The sequence below is a fragment of the Arachis stenosperma genome, chromosome 5, assembly GCF_014773155.1.
Source record: "Arachis stenosperma cultivar V10309 chromosome 5, arast.V10309.gnm1.PFL2, whole genome shotgun sequence".
Lineage (NCBI taxonomy): Eukaryota > Viridiplantae > Streptophyta > Magnoliopsida > Fabales > Fabaceae > Arachis > Arachis stenosperma.
This window is the reverse complement of record NC_080381.1, coordinates 124,187,487-124,203,700: the sequence shown is the minus strand read 5'-3', so window position 1 is coordinate 124,203,700 and position 16,214 is coordinate 124,187,487. Positions and strand designations below refer to the sequence as shown.

General features: G+C 30.7%; 2 protein-coding genes and 1 non-coding gene across 4 annotated transcripts; 2 read left to right on the top strand and 1 right to left on the bottom strand.

Moving 5' to 3' along the window:
- The first annotated feature begins 4,877 nt into the window (after positions 1–4,877).
- Positions 4,878–7,275, top strand: LOC130982380 (uncharacterized GPI-anchored protein At4g28100). Its single transcript, XM_057906366.1, has 2 exons — positions 4,878–5,655; positions 6,665–7,275. Exons 1-2 carry the CDS (start codon positions 4,963–4,965, stop codon positions 6,998–7,000), a joined length of 1,029 nt encoding a protein of 342 aa, XP_057762349.1. The 5' UTR covers positions 4,878–4,962; the 3' UTR covers positions 7,001–7,275.
- A 723-nt stretch (positions 7,276–7,998) lies between these two features.
- Positions 7,999–8,071, bottom strand: TRNAK-CUU (transfer RNA lysine (anticodon CUU)). The gene has a single exon. It is a non-coding gene; the product is annotated as a tRNA-Lys (tRNA).
- Positions 8,072–12,291: 4,220 nt separating this feature from the next.
- LOC130983046 (glutathione gamma-glutamylcysteinyltransferase 1-like) lies at positions 12,292–15,270 on the top strand. 2 transcript variants are annotated; one of them, XM_057907217.1, is made up of 6 exons: positions 12,292–12,461; positions 12,704–12,860; positions 14,006–14,244; positions 14,379–14,542; positions 14,627–14,678; positions 14,883–15,270. In XM_057907217.1, exons 1-6 carry the CDS (start codon positions 12,390–12,392, stop codon positions 14,895–14,897), a joined length of 699 nt encoding a protein of 232 aa, XP_057763200.1. In that variant the 5' UTR covers positions 12,292–12,389; the 3' UTR covers positions 14,898–15,270. The 2 variants fall into 2 exon arrangements, with proteins under 2 accessions (XP_057763200.1, XP_057763201.1); XM_057907218.1 differs by having other exon boundaries at positions 12,309–12,461; positions 12,699–12,860.
- The last annotated feature ends 944 nt before the right edge of the window (positions 15,271–16,214 follow it).

Below are 16,214 nucleotides of genomic sequence, written 5' to 3'. Positions count from 1 at the left end.
AATTTAGATATATTTTTGTTTAAAATTGACTTGGTTTGTGTTTGTTTTAAAACGAGTTTGTTTGTATATCGTCATCATTAAGTAATTTCAGTTAGAATGCATTTGGACTCGTTGTTCTACATAATTCAAAACACATTATGCCGCAAAATCATCAAAGAAAGGAGGAAGAAAAAAAAAATGCAACACCAACTACATCAAAAGAATGACAATACGGAGAAAATACGCGAAAAAGAAGGAACGCTAAGAAGAAAGAGAAAAAAGAGGAGGAGTAATGCGGAGGAGGGGAGGAAGAGGCGACAATAACGTACCTTGCGCATATAATCACGTTCTTTTTGTGAGAGTAGTTTTTGTTAGTATTAAGTCTATTCAAGAACAATGTTAGGGGGCCAGCAATTTTTGTGTGATTAGTAACTATTAAATAGCCATCAATGATGATTTAATGGTGTGAGATTGGTGTGAGATTTTATCTAATGACTCACTTTTTTCTGCTGGTTACATGCTAGCTAAAATTCATTAAAATTGCTGCCCCTAGACTTTTTCGTCTATTTAAGTAAACTTAAATGATAATAATTAAACTTAAATGATAATAATATCAATATGGATATAAATATGAATATGGAAGTTATTGCTTTGCATTATGTTTTGTTTTTCAGTTAGATGGGCACTTCAAACCAATGCATTGATAATTTAGCGAAAGGGACATGCATGATGACAATGTATGGACACTTCACACCAGTGCATTGAAAATTTAATGAACAGATTTTATTTCTCTAAGACAAAAGTTTTTCTTAAGAATTACTTCGGCACAATAAATACTACCTAAGTAGCTATACCTAAATTCTTAGAATATGGAAATGAATCTTGTCATATTGATTTTCACATAATCTTATTTTCTCTAAATTTTATCATTTTTACAATGTCTATATTCGTTATTTTGTTTGAATGCTACCTTTAATTTTAAATAAAAACCTACATGATGTGGTAGTAAAATTATGTAACAAACCAATTTGGAACATACTGAGCAGGGAAATTTCTTTGGTGAAGAGAAACGTTTGCTGAAAAGTAAAGATTGTAATTATATTTGATAGGAGTATGCATTGTGCATGATATTTTTAATTTTTTTATTTTCTTTTTTTTTTTATTGTAAAGAATGTAATCTTTATTTTTCACTTAAATTTTTCTTTTCACCATAGCATTACTCACTGCATAATGTATGTATAATGAATATAAAAATTTCAGTACATAATAAAACTGAAGTGAATCATACAAATTGCAAAATAGCCTGTGGAATGTGGACTTAACTAGCACAAAAAAAGAAGCCCATCATAACATATATAAGCATAAAATATTGTATTATATTGGAACTTCAGAATTGTTAAAAGTAATTATTAATTAACCTGCATCATCACTAAAGCCAGTAAGCCACTAATTGATTAAATCTAAATATTATACTTTCATGGATAGTAGAAGTTCAAGATTTCTGCTTCCATTTAATAGTTAAAATAATCGAAATGATGTGTTTCTCGAAAAATTATAGGGTTCTTATATTAAGATTCTATTATGAAAGTTACGACAGTAATATTCAATTTAAATTCTCTAAAATAAAAAATTTGATAAAATAATAGAGTAAAAAATTAATTATTATTAAATTTATAAAATTTATAAAATGTATATCTCTATTATTTTAATTTAAAAACGATTAATTTCTTACTACTTTATCATCTTTTTCGTTTTAAAAAATCTTGATCCTGCAAATTTTCAAACTACATGGGTTGCTGAACTTTCTAGGTGCCGGTGGTCATCAACAACTTCTTTACTAATTACTAGTTATAGTAATTAGTGAAACTCAAAGCCCACTATCAATGGAAATATTTACGTATTTTTTTAATTTTTTATATTTATTAATTTTAAAACTATTTACAATAACTTATTATTTTTATTTAATTTTTATATGCTATAAATAAATAAGCGATTATATTAGTATTTTTAAAATAAATTTAATTATTCTATCGGTTCTTATAGTTTTACTAAATTTTTATATATTTTTTTAATTAAGTGTTTATACTTTATTAAATTTTATAATTAAATTTTTAAAATAATAAAAACGTTAAAATTAATAAAATATTTTATTAAACTATAAAAAATATTTAATTAAGTATTAAATTATACAAAATATTCAATTAAATATTAAGTATATTTATTTTGTTTAATAAAATATTTTGTTAATATAACATTTTTATTACGTCATGAACTTAATTATAAAATCTGATGTAGTAGTTAAATATTTAAAATACACCTTATATACTTGCTTTGAAACCACCTGAGTAATATTTATTATGTAATAGTGAAATAGTCTACCCTTTACAAGAAGAGGTAACAAGAATTTTTTTACTAGAGATAAGTTACATATAAGTTAAGAGATAGATCAAATAAAGCCAAAAGGAAGGTATGGAAACTCTCAAATAGAATATCCTTGTTGTATTTTCGATATATATTACATGATTTGAGGCATCCCACATTTATTTGAGTGAGAAAGTTGGGGCATTGGAGAATGAAAGATGGAGCAATGTGACAGCCTTGACTTATTTAAAAAAAAAATGTAAATTGCTAACCATGTTGGAAAAAGCACTACGAAATTTGATTCATAAATAAAGATTAGAGCATATGGGCAATGAGGTCACGTGACAAACTTAGAAAGCAACACTTTGTTACAAGGCACAATCCAGGGGGAATAAAGGATTAAAGGAAACAACACAAAAGCATGATTTCTCAAGTAATCAAGTTAAATAAGAAAAAAGCCAATTGATTAGGCTTTTGGATTAATAGTTGATGCCCATCTTTGCAAATCCCTTTTTCATCAATCTACTTTGAAATAGAGTGAAAAATTTGGAGAAAATAATTATGGAAACAAGATTTGCAAAAGTGACTATCAAAACTTAACTTTATAATATTTATGATTGGATAAAATTTTGAGAAATAACAACGTCTTATCCTATATAAATCAAGAGAAAAAACTAAATAGATTCCTGATTTTATATTTTAAAGATACATAAATTTTTTATTAATTAAAATTATAAAAATATTTTTTTATTTTTTAAATATAAAACATTTAAATTTTTCTATTTAAAATATATAAAAGTTCTTTAAAAAGATTTACACATCTCATGTTTTAAAAAGTAAAAAATATTTTTGAATTTTCAATTAATCGATAACTTAGTTATTTTCGAAATAAAAGGTCAAGGACCTATTAATCTTTTTCTCATAAATCAAACATGTCATTATGCTCTTTCATGCTAGAAAACATAGTTATTTTGTTGAGTCGTAGTATTTTAAATACGATACTAGTTTGATATACATTTTTATTTTATAGTTAATTATGTCTTAATAAAATATAAGATAATTTTTCTAACACATTTAGACATATTTAAATATCTTTATATATTGACTTGTCTAATTTATTGTAAATATATATTTTTAAAATAAGTTTAGAAATAATATATATTATTATTTATTAATAAAAATTATCCTAAATATTTTATGTAATTAAAAAATTATTTAAAAGAATTAATTTATACCTTAATATCAATAAAATTAGGATATTATAATAATTTATTTAAAAAATTCTTTATATTTAAATATACATCATATTCTCAAATTTAAAAAAAATTAAAATAAATATATTCGTATATTATATCATATCATGTTGTATTCCGCGTCTATATATAATTGTGTAGATGTGTGTATAATTTATAACTTATATATTAATTATTAATCTTGTTAGATAACTAATAGAGTCTAACTAATAACAAGTCAATAAATATTTTTGAACTGTATTTTATATAAATTAATTATAATTAATTAGTAATTATTTATTTATTTTTTAAATACAAAACTAATAACTATTAATTATAATTGTTTAAAGTTGACTGAATATGGATTGTTTACCTATATATTTTCATTCATTATTATGTCCACAATAAGTTCATTTATGCTTAGATGTCTTTTTTACCTTCTCATTTAGATTTTTTTTTTTTTAGTTTCTTTGTGTTTCTACCTTTTTTTATAGGATATCATTATTTCTGTGTCCCGAAATTACTTAAAATGAAATTTCACCGTCCTCCATGTCCTTGTTACTTATTCTTTCCATTTACCTATGACTATTCATTTATTTAGATATCCCGAGTGGATCATGTTAAATTTTTGTTCAAATTTACCATTTATTGCACAATACTTTATTCCATATAACATAATTAATAATGCAATAAAATTTGACTTAAGAATTGCAAGAATAAGCCGTAACCAAGACCAAAAAATGGATAAGCTTATAGTAATTCAAAAGGAGGAGTAGGAAAAGAATAAAGGTTACAGCAAGTGGTGGTGGAAACAATTAAACCATGGCCACCTCACACCTGTGTCTTGTTACTCTCATTGAATATGAACCCTCCCAATCATGTGAAAGATAGTAACCTTCCCTCCAACCATCAGCCATGGACACAAATGCCATGTATTAAATACCCATGTACCTACTAATACTCATGCACCCTAAACCATTAAAGAACACAAAATAGCAATATAAAAACATAACATCAAAATAATGTGACTTCAATGAGACAATGTAAGTCAAATTGAGTCCTTCTATTCCATGAATGATTTGGTCATGATAATACATTAATACACACTAATCCCTACTCTTAACTTTATGGAGTTAAACTAGTCTTATAGATCTAAAATAAACTAGTTAGAAATTAGAATAATGGCATATTGCCAAACTTTAATCACTCGAGTACCCAACCCCACCACCATTTTATTTTACCCCTTTGCTTCCCACCCACCTTATTATAACCAACACCTACATTCTCTTGGTGTTTACTAACTTTTTTTAGTTAGCAGAAACAAAACAAAACAAAAACCAATCCTTTTTCCTTTCTTTCTTTTTCTCTCAGAAACATTTCATCAAACACCATGTCAGCTCCACTACCACTAACCCTTTTCCTCTTCTGCGTTATCATCTTCTTCTTCCATTGCTGCATGTGCAATGACTCATCATCAACAACAACCCTTCAAACCCTTAAGCCCATCCTCCCAAACACAAGCCCAAGCCCAGGCCCATCTCATCCATCAACAGCAACAATCCCTGCATTCCCTGAACAATCTGATGTCAAAGGTTGCCCCTTGACACTCTCAGATGAACTCTTTGACGGTATAAAGAATGCTTGTGGAGGCGGTGGTGGTGGTGGTTCTGACATGGAGCTCCACCGCACACGGTGCTGCCCTGTTCTTGCATCATGGTTATACTCTGCATATTCTTCCACTGCATTAACCCATAGCCATACCCACACATCATCATCATCATATGAGATGCCATTGTTACCAGATGACTCAGAAACATGTGTGAATGACTTAGAGAATGCACTGAAAGTGAGAGGGATTCAGCTGAAAAGACCCAATGAGACATGTGATCTTGTGTTCTGCTTCTGTGGGATAAGGCTTCACCCTCTGAGTTGCCCAGATGCATTTTCAGTTAATGAAAATGGTGAACTTGTTGGGGATAAAACTGTGAGAAGGTTAGAGAAGAATTGCATCAGTAGAACCAACAATGTCAATGGCTTCCCTGGTCTTGGTGGCTGCTCCAAGTGCTTGAACACACTCTACAGGGTCAGTTTTCTATTAATCTTTTCCCAAAATAGATAAAAAAAAAGAGAAGTTTTTGTTTTGATTTGGGGTTGTTTGATTCGTTATTTTGACTTAAAATTTGATGGATCTTTGTTGAATATGATGAATTTGAGTTCATTTTATTGATGTTGATCTTCTTCATGGTTTGGTGATTTGGTAAAGTTGTGTTTGTTTTATCTTTCTGTTTGAGAGTTTGGTTGCTCTCTAAGTTATCTTGCAATGTCACCATCCTTCACGCGCCTTTGGAGCTTGTGCGCTTCACCGAAGTCATAAGAACCAATTGAAGCCAAAGTTCTTGAAATTCTTTAACAAAACAAGAAATTGTTATCTGCATGCAGTGTCTCTATCATGGTATTTAACAACAAATTGAAGTCTTTGGATTCTTCATATTAAGATGATAATTGAGTTATCTATAGTCTTTTTGCTAACTTTCTTTTCTTTTTTGATAATTGATGTTAGAAAATAAGTTCCTGGAAAGTTTTAACCTGGCTTTCTTTATTATGACAAATTGTGGTGTTATTTGTTAAATGCAGAAGATAGCATAAACAATGTTTTTTTCCCCCTCTAATACGTGGCTACAATGTTCCAATTTGAGTGTTCTTGTTCTTAGCCTTCCACATTCATAAATGATGGTTCCTTAACATAGAAGTGTAAGTTTAATATATTACTTTTCATTCTGACACGTGCTACCTTGCAAATTGTCTGCAAAAGGAGTAAAACTGATCCTTAATTAGAATCACATTTCCAACTGAACACATTTTTGAGCAATAGATTATAATAACATCTGTGGTTTTCATTTTCCAACACTCCAGTGGTAAGTTCATTCATTCCTCTGCCACTCTTCAGTCCTGGGCATGGTACCGTTATTAGGCCGTAGTTAGTTAAATTTTTAGTTAAATTTTTAACAATAGGATTCGGATATCAGTGACGAAGACCAAATTTATCTCTAAAAAGTATTAGACTTCCTAATTGTGGCATTACTTCTATGCAGCTTAACAAGAAAGCTTCAAATTCAAGCAAAATAGAAGACAGGACGGCCAAGATCCACGACAAAGATTGCGAGCTGATGGGCTTGACATGGCTTCTAGCTAAGAACACAACGACTTATATTCACACGGTTTCTGGGGTTCTTCGCGCTCTGATGTTGAACCCTGATGGCTCTAACCCCCAATCATGCACACTAAACAGTGATGGAATGCCACTTGCAGTTGATTCGTCCGAACTCTCGGATCACTCTACATCAGCCAAACTCCAAGCACCCATCTCTTCTTGTTTGTTATTATTTTGTTTTCTTCTATTTGTTCAGCTTAATGTGTTTTCCTTCTAGCTCATATCAGAACCATGTAAGATTGAGTGATTGACATTCAAACATGATATTTTGTAGATTATGTTTGTATGTTTTGGTGCTTAGGAATGTAATTTTTCTTGTTTATTAACCAATGAGAACATTTTGTTACTCATTCTGCCGGGTAAATGGTTCAACACACGCCTCTGTATTCTTGGATCAAGTGTAGATCCCACATTTGATGCAACAGTACAAGGGTGTGTATTGATTTAGTGTATAACAATACAAGTCTAAGAGTTGGTATAGTTTTTTTGGTTTCTCATGGAACCCGTAACTTGGCATGCCAATGTCTAATTTGACATGGATCAGAGCTCTGTTAAAGGTTTGTCACTAATCAATGGGTTCTGTTAAAGGTTTGTCACTAATCAATGGGTTGCTGCATGTATAAAGCAACATTCAAACGAACGAGTGAACTAACCACCCAATCAATCCAAGAGTTAGTTTAATTAACACATCTCTTTTAGCCCATGCTAAATTATAACAAGGCACATGATATAAAAAATTGTAATGGTTATATATTTTGGTAGGACACCATTTCCATGTGCTAATGTCTAATAAGGACTAAGCGACAATACCTGAGAGCTGAGGCCACTATCACTTAATGTTGCATTGTTTTGAGACAGTTGTGTGTTTCACGAGAGTTTTGTGTTATGTGATGTCAATTTCCTTGTCATGACTTTCTGTCTCTACACACTCGGTATTGAAGCTTGAAAGTTGGTTGTTGCTAGCTGAAATTATTCTAACGGTAGGAATTTGTCACAAGTTCACTAGCTGAAATTATTCTAACGGTAAATTATTCAATACTTCTTTTAAAAGTTTATATCACTAGTTACTACTTTGTGCAGACAGGATTTTGACTAGTTCTTAACACACTAACTAAGAATGATTAATGCTGATCTCTTTGCCAATTGTACATAGCTAGCCATTGAAATCATCTTCACACTATCCTTTTGTATTGATAACACTAAAAATATATATGTCGCCCACCGTGGGGCTCGAACCCACGACCACAAGGTTAAGAGCCTTGCGCTCTACCGACTGAGCTAGACGGGCATTTTGCTTATAATCTAGCTCAAAATATTTTAATGCTATACTTTGTAAATTAAAAAATAAAAATAATAAACTAGAGAAAAAAAAATGAGTAATGACTCTCCTCTAACAGTTCGTTTTGATTGATTTTTGAAAAAAGTGTTTGCTTTTTAAAAGATAAATTATTTCACATTTAGAGAGGTCTTTAAAAAAAATCAAATATTAAAAGTATTATTAGTTTTTAAAAAAATTAAATATTTTTTTAAAAGATATATTCAAATAGGTTTAGTATTTGTTTGAGTGGGCAAAAGCCTCCAAGAAAAAGTAGGAGAGTAGAACTCCTTAAAAGTTAGTATGCTATCAAAGATTATAATTTGAATTTATTTATTTATTCAGTAATGTTAAGGAGACAAAAAAAATTGTCAGTATTTGTCTTATTTAGTATTCATTAATTGTTGCAACAATTAATGAATGCTAAATAAGGCATGTTATGACTATTTTTGGTTAATTTTCTTTGATTATCAAACATTTCCGTTATTTATTATCATTTTTTGTTATGGCCTGAATGAACAAGTTAGCACAAAAAAAAATAAAAATAAAAAATTAGACACTCCACTTTTAGTATTTATATACTTTTTTGTTTTGGAGTTCAACTCAATATTTAATAGTTGACAAAAATTCAAAGTTTACCAAACAAAAATGGTAAATCCAAACCATTTATATAAAATACGATAAATATCTTTTTTGATCCTTGATCTTTTTTCCGTGAGACATAGGGCATCCTAATCGTCCTTAAACCTCAACTGCCCTTACCTATTAATAAAATTGGACAAATCGACCTCTAGGACCAATTGACCGCAGGTTGTCTGTTTAACATTTCAAGTTGAATATGATGTGTCAATGCCAAGTGACATATATCAACCCCAAATAGTTACAGGGACTAAAATAACCTTTCCTTCCTCCTTCTCTTCCTCCTCTTTTTCTACTTTTTCAGATTCATTATCATTACTATCTACCTCTACAACTTTAAAACTCTTCCTGCATTAACCTTGACAAAATCATAAAACTAGTAATTCATATATCATTAACAAAATTTGGGAGCAATCGAAAGACCTTAGTGACGAGCTTAAATGCCTCACCAGATGCCATATGGGACTCTTATAAGTTATAACGCTTGTGGAGGACAAGGCATGGGCAAATGACTTTGGACGTAGTAACAATCAAGGAAAGGGGAATTGTTAGTGGTGGTGGTGCAAAGGACAGTGAAGACGGCGAGAATCTTAGCGACGCAGAGAAGATTTGGAGTTAACTATTGAGGGAAGTTAGGTGAAAGTGAGAAAGAGAAGAGGAGGAATAGGGAACTACAATTATGGTGACTGTTGGTTGCAAATCAGAGAGAGAAGATGGTGGTTTTGGAGATAGCGCGATGGAGGAAGAAAAAGAGAAAAAGAAGAGGAAGAGAAAGAGAAAAGAGAAATTGGTTTGGTGATGGTGGTGCCACGGTGATGTTTGTGAAGGTGAAGTTCGATGATGATGGTGATGGGCGAAGATAAAGGAGAAGAAGAAGAGGAAGAAGAGGGAAAAAAGAAAAGAGAAGAGGAAGGTTTTTTATTTTTTTATTTTTTTATTTTTATTTTTTTGCAAAGAGGGAGTTTTTAGCTATGTAACCATTTAGACACGTAATAAACCGGTTGAAGGAGTCAATTTGTCTAATTTTATTAATGAGTGGAGATCGGGTTGAGGTTTAAAGATGATTAAGATGCGATATATGTTTCACGAGAAAAAGGTCAAGGACTAAAACGGGTATTTACCTTATAAAATATAATAAATGAAGAGTTGAGATTTGATGAATTAATAAGGAGTGTAGCACTCCCTACTTAGCAAGGAGCGTTTAAGAATGATCCGTTTGGGTGTCATTATATTGATTAAAAAAATAATTTATTAACAAAAGTTTTTTTAATTTTTTAATGTGTTTGGTAAATTTTTAATACTAAAAGTAAAAATAATAGAAAAAAAACATCTTTTGTGAGAAGTTACAATTTATATCCTTTTCTAAAAGATTTTTTTCTTTAAAAAAATATTTTTCACGTAATAAATAAACAAAAAAAATTTATATTATTATATCTAAATATAATTGATAGATAAAAAAAATTTTATATGAGATATCTAAATATAAGATTATTTTTATTTTTTCTATAAGATCTTTATAAAAGAGATAATTAAATTTTTTCTTTTTAAAATTCACCCAAACAAATTCTTAAAATTAAATAAAAATATTTTATTTAAAAAATACGTCTTTAACTCAAAAAAACCAATTCAAATTAACACTAAAGCTTAGTTTGGTAAAGCTTTTACTTTTTGAAAGTAGCTTATGAAAGCTGTCTTTTAAAAGACAGCTTTTTAAAAGCTGCAGCACTTGCGTTTGGTAAAATCAAATTAAAAATGACTTTTAACAAGTACAAACACCACAATTGTGTTTGGTAAAATAGCTTTTAAAACTTAAAAAAATTATAGTAAACATGTTTATAACGAAGAATAATTTATTTTTTCAAATTCTTTAAAATTTTATATAATATTTTAAAATAAAAATTCATAATAAATATAAATATAATAAATAAACTCTTTTATTTTTAACTTTAAAATTTTATATAAGTATCATAAAAATTTATTTTATCCTAAACATCATCATTAAAAATACCTAACTCAAATTTTAGAGACTAATAGTTTAAATATTTATTTGATTGTACTAATATAAATAGAGTTATCATTTGCCAATAATAAAATTTGTATGTAATCCAATGTTAGTACTGGATACGTCCATTATCCACCTATATATATTGGCTCACCTTGACAGATCACAAAAAATGGGACACATATCTCAAATAAACTACTCTTATGATTATATATCTATATTTATATATGTATATGCATGTTATTATAATTTTGACTAATGTTCATGCATGCATGAAAAATTTTATGATTGATTTTCATAAACCAAGTCATTCTCTTCACATTTCAAAGAACAGATAAAAAAATAAGCATAATAGATCTACTGAAAAAATACAAAAACAATGTACAAAAAAAATTATATAAATAGATAGAAGTTCATACATAATATGTGATAGAGATGTATTTGTGTTAAAATTTGTGAAGATTAGGTTGAAAAATAAAAAATATATGAAGACTGTGTTAGAATTTGTGAAGGTTAGAATAAGAAGTTAGAAATATATGAGGATTTCTATGGCAATATAATAGTGAAAAATATGTGCAGGAAAATAAATAAAATTTGATAAGCACAAACCAACTTTAAAAAGCTCCCGCTTAAGTACTTTTAAAAGCACCCTAACTTTTAAAAGCCGCAAATACAAACACTTGGACTTTTTTATTTACCAAACGCAAAATAAAGTGCTTATACCAGTCTTAACCAATTGTTGAATTAAGTAATAACAAGAATTTCTGCAAGATTGTGGATGGAAAATTCTACCTAAACAAGTGATTTAACCAAGTTTTACTTAATTATCCTATAATAGATTTTGTTGTTTTTTTTTTTAACTCTCTTCAACTTCCAATCAAATTGTCGTGCTTAATTATTTCACACCTTCATCTTTTTCTTTCAACTCTACTCTCAAGGCGGATTTAGATACTAAACTACCCTCAAATTGTATAAAATATAAAATTATCATTTAGACATTCTTCCTAATATTTGAAAAACAAAATGAGAACTAGCAAAAATAAACTCTTTCCTTTATAATTATAACAACGAAGAAATAATAATAACCGCCGAAAAAACAAAAGAAAATTGGCCCTAAGAAAAAAAAAAAATGCTGGATAGAATTTTGAAGGATACGAGCGTCTAGTATCTTTGAAGGGCAAATGTATGTGCTTGGGTTTTAGATTTATCTGGATTGTAGTGTAATTATGTGATGATTTGTGAGAAACCTTTATAAAGGGGAATAAAAAATCAAATCAATCCATTCTAAATAATAAATCTTATAGAATAATAATCTTCCCGATCCAAGACAAATCTCTATGCAATAAATCTAAATCAAATACAAATATAATCATAAATATGAAAATCAATAAGTGTGTTTTACTATAGAGTGTTTTTGAATTATCTTCTAATCAATATCATTCTTGTTACGGATTCAAACTCCGACTATTATGGCCCAACAACGACATGACCCAAAACTCAACTCATTTTTATGATGTGCTTTCGCCTTTCTGCCTTTCTGGCCATAATTTCAAATATGGATATTCTAACCGTTTTTTGTTTTTAAAGAAAAACTCATTTTCTTCTTCCAACAGCTTCCTCCATTCACCTTCACTGCCGCCAGAGAACATAATGGTTAAAGGATTTTACAAACGAGTTCTTCCCTCGCCTCCTGCGGTTGATTTCGTTTCCAGCAATGGCAAGGTCAATACTTGCTTCAAACCATTCTCTATCACTCTTAATGCCAATTTATTGATGCATCATGTGCTTGTACAATTATAAGCGTATAGGTATATATACATGTATTATAATTACTATTTAGCTTCTTTATAATTTATATAGCAAATACCTGGTTATAATCATGGTTTCTTTGAAACTTTCCTCTCTTGTACTTATTACTTTCTATGTAATTTATCTTACTTTATTTTTCCTTTTTTGAAGGATAGAAACTTTTCCTTGAAGCATTTCAAAATGGAACTATGCAAGGCTTCAATAGTTTGATTTCCTATTTCCAAACACAAAGTGAGCTTACTTATTGTGGTCTCGCTAGTCTATCGATGGTCTTGAATGCTCTTGCCATCGACCCTGGAAGAAAATGGAAAGGTTAGTTTGCCTCCATCAATGTAATTATATTTCTTTCTTTTATTCGGCAATCCGAGAGACAGAAATTAGATCTTTTGTATTGTTTGATGTAACGTGCACTGAATTACGTTTTAATATTTTATTTAGTTTAGAATAAAAATACAAATTGAAATATATGAAGTTACTAAAATACTCTCGCTGACTGTACAGCCGTTTCGCAGCTTTGGTTTGTCCCCCTTTTAGGGGAAAGGGAATAGAGTTGGATAATAAAAAGTTAAATAAGGATATTTTTAAAAATAAATATTATTAAAGTTTTAATCTATGTGTTTTTATTTTTTGGTAATATTGTAGAAATTAAAATTTTGTATTTCGAAATTGAAATATTAATTGTCGTTTTTGATTACCAAATACAATAGTGAATCTTAGTCCTCAGTTCCACTATCCTTAGGTAGTGTTTGGTAGAGAGACAGAGACGGAAAGACTGAGACTGAGAAATAGAAACTGAGATTGAAATAAATTTCAGTATTCTGTTTGATGCAAAATGGAAAACAGGAATTGAAGCAAGAATGAAACTCTAATTTAATTTGCACAAAGGGTAAAATTGAAATTAATTAATTGAAATGAAAGTATTTTAGGTATAAAATGTTATTAAAGTTTCAGTCTACACTTCTAAAAATTTCAGTCCCCTATGTTCCTACTTTTTGGAGGTGCTGAAATACTAAAATTTTAGAGACAGAGACAGAAATTTTAATACCAGTCTCTAAACTAACAAACACGATATTGAATCTCAATCTCTCAGTCTCTGTCTCAGTACCTCAAAACAAACGCTACTTTATTAGCCTAATATCTCCTATTACATTTTAATTTGTATGCAATGGTAATGTTTAAAAGCAAAAAAAAAAAAATAGAAAAAGAATAAAAACAACTAACCATCCATATAATACCTGTCAACTAAAATATATAACTTACAGAGACATGTTTCTGGATGAAAAATGTTGAACCATTCTATGTGGATGCATCAAAATTGATCTATGTATATATTGTAAACTTTTTAATATCTGCGTTTCTGATTTGTAGTTAGATTTCAAATGATGAAATCCAATCAATCTTGGTCTTCCACTTCTGCTATTCAATATATTTGCCTTTGGAAAATTTTATTTGTGTAGGACCTTGGAGATGGTTTGATGAATCAATGTTAGATTCTTGTGTACCTTTGGAAAAGGTAAAAGCTAACGGCATCTCATTTGAGAAACTAGTATCAATAGCTCATTGTGCTGGAGCAAAAGCTGAACCCTTTCGTGCAAGCCATAGCACTATCGATGATTTTCGCAAATACGTCACCAAATGTTCAACTTCTGATGAATGTCATGTAATCGTATCATACTACAGAGCTGCTCTGAAACAAGTATGCTGATGGTTTTTGAAATTGTCCTTCCAAATTTTATCATAGTTGGACATGTTTGCTTGATGATTGAATCTGTTTTGGGGAACAACTAAGACAATGTTGGTGCATACATCTTATTGTAATGAACACTGCAGACTGGAGCTGGGCACTATTCTCCTATCGGAGGCTATCATGTTGGCAGGGACATGGTACTTATTTTGGATGTTGCGCGGTTTAAGTATCCTCCCCATTGGGTTCCACTTGCACTTCTTTGGGAAGGCATGAACTGTATTGTTGAATCCACTGGACAAACAAGGGGGTAATTCTTCACTCATATTTATTCTTTAAATTTTATATCTATATAGATGTTTAATTATTAATTTTTTCTAATTGTTCTCTTTAGGTTCTTGCTTATATCAAGGCCTCACACCAAACTGGACATGCTTAATTTTCTGGTATTGTTATTTCCTTCGTATATCAACCCAAAAGTTGTTGTTTTATCCTATAAAAAATATGGATATAGAATTGTTTGATAATTTTTTGTCGTCATATTCAATGATAATACAATTCAGATACTTTCTTTTATGTGATAATCTTTCATCTTTCAGTTTATATGAAACTACTAATTGTGTTGTTTGTTTTTTTTTTTTTGGAAACAGGATTCAAATTCTTAACGGATGATGTTTCTCTTCTATTACAATCAGAAGATGTAAAAGAATTCATTATGGTTGTTTCAGCCACACCACTTCTATCTAATTTTGAGGAATTCATCAAGTGATTGAAAGATGAAGAAACAAGACGGCAGGGTTGAAGTATTAGCACAAGGAGAAAGCAGGGCTTGTTATTAAGATTTGGGATACTCACCTGATGATATTTTTATACGAAAATAGCATTATAGATTATTAGATGGTTTGATATGTTTGATCAAATATGTTTGATTAACTATCTAAAAGTTTATAATGTCATCTTCGTATAAAGATATCATTATAGGAGTATCCATTTTGAGTATTTTTTTTAAGAGGTAGAAAAACTCTTGTGTTAATAGTATTGTGGACTATTAGATAATTTAATATATTTGACTAACCATCTAAAGATTTACAATATTATTTTCATATGAAAATGGTCACCATATGAATATTTTTCTTAAGAGGTGGATACTCCCATGTTAATATCTTCACATAAAAATAGTATTATAAATTATTAGATAATTTGATATGTTTGACCAAATATGTTTGACATCTATATTACTAATCTAACTTAAATATTCATACACTTATGTTACGGACTGCCGAGTCTGACCCACTAGCCGTCGGGTCGGGGCACCACCCCTGACCCAGGCCCAAGGCACCCCTCACAAAAGAGAGTTCGACGGGTCGGCCCCTAGAACGCCCGACCCAGGGGCATACCCAACTTACCATCCGTACGGCCTAGGACACGGTCGGGCCGGTACCTTTAGATCATGACCTGAAACCCCGACCCGGGGTCCGGAACGACCTGCCCTTTCTACGTAGATTACGACAGCTCATGGAAGTTTCTTGGGCAGTGGGCTAGGTCATTCTCAGGGCCCGCCCCACACAGTATAAAAGGGGAGAGGTCAGCTCTCCCCCAAGGTACGTAACACTCTTACCTAATTCGGCTATCACATCGTACGGACGCTGACTTGATCGTTGGAGTGTCCTTGCAGATGGCTACCACCATGCTTCACACCGCCTTCGGCGTCACCAGCTCACATCTTTGTCTTCACTCCACGTCAGCACAAGATCTCACCCGCTCCCCTACTCACCACCACCCGACCCGTCGAGTACCCGAGATCATCAGGTAACGAACATTGGCGCCGTCTGTGGGGACCCTGTAGACATGGAGCAACTTCCCACGTCGGAGGAGCTTCACGAAGGAGGAGGGGCTCGCCTGAGTAGGGCGAGTTCGAGGGATCGTACCGCCGAACACCCAGGTTTCTCCGTTCAGCCTAACCAATAGATTTACACCAAAAC

Coding starts and splice junctions, on each gene's coding strand:
- LOC130982380 (XM_057906366.1), top strand. CDS start 4,963: ATGTCAGCTCCACTACCACTAACCCTTTTCCTCTTCTGCGTTATCATC. Junction 5,656..6,664: donor GCTTGAACACACTCTACAGG/GTCAGTTTTCTA, acceptor ACTTCTATGCAG/CTTAACAAGAAAGCTTCAAA.
- LOC130983046 (XM_057907217.1), top strand. CDS start 12,390: ATGGTTAAAGGATTTTACAAACGAGTTCTTCCCTCGCCTCCTGCGGTT. Junction 12,861..14,005: donor CCCTGGAAGAAAATGGAAAG/GTTAGTTTGCCT, acceptor TTATTTGTGTAG/GACCTTGGAGATGGTTTGAT. Junction 14,245..14,378: donor ACAGAGCTGCTCTGAAACAA/GTATGCTGATGG, acceptor TGAACACTGCAG/ACTGGAGCTGGGCACTATTC.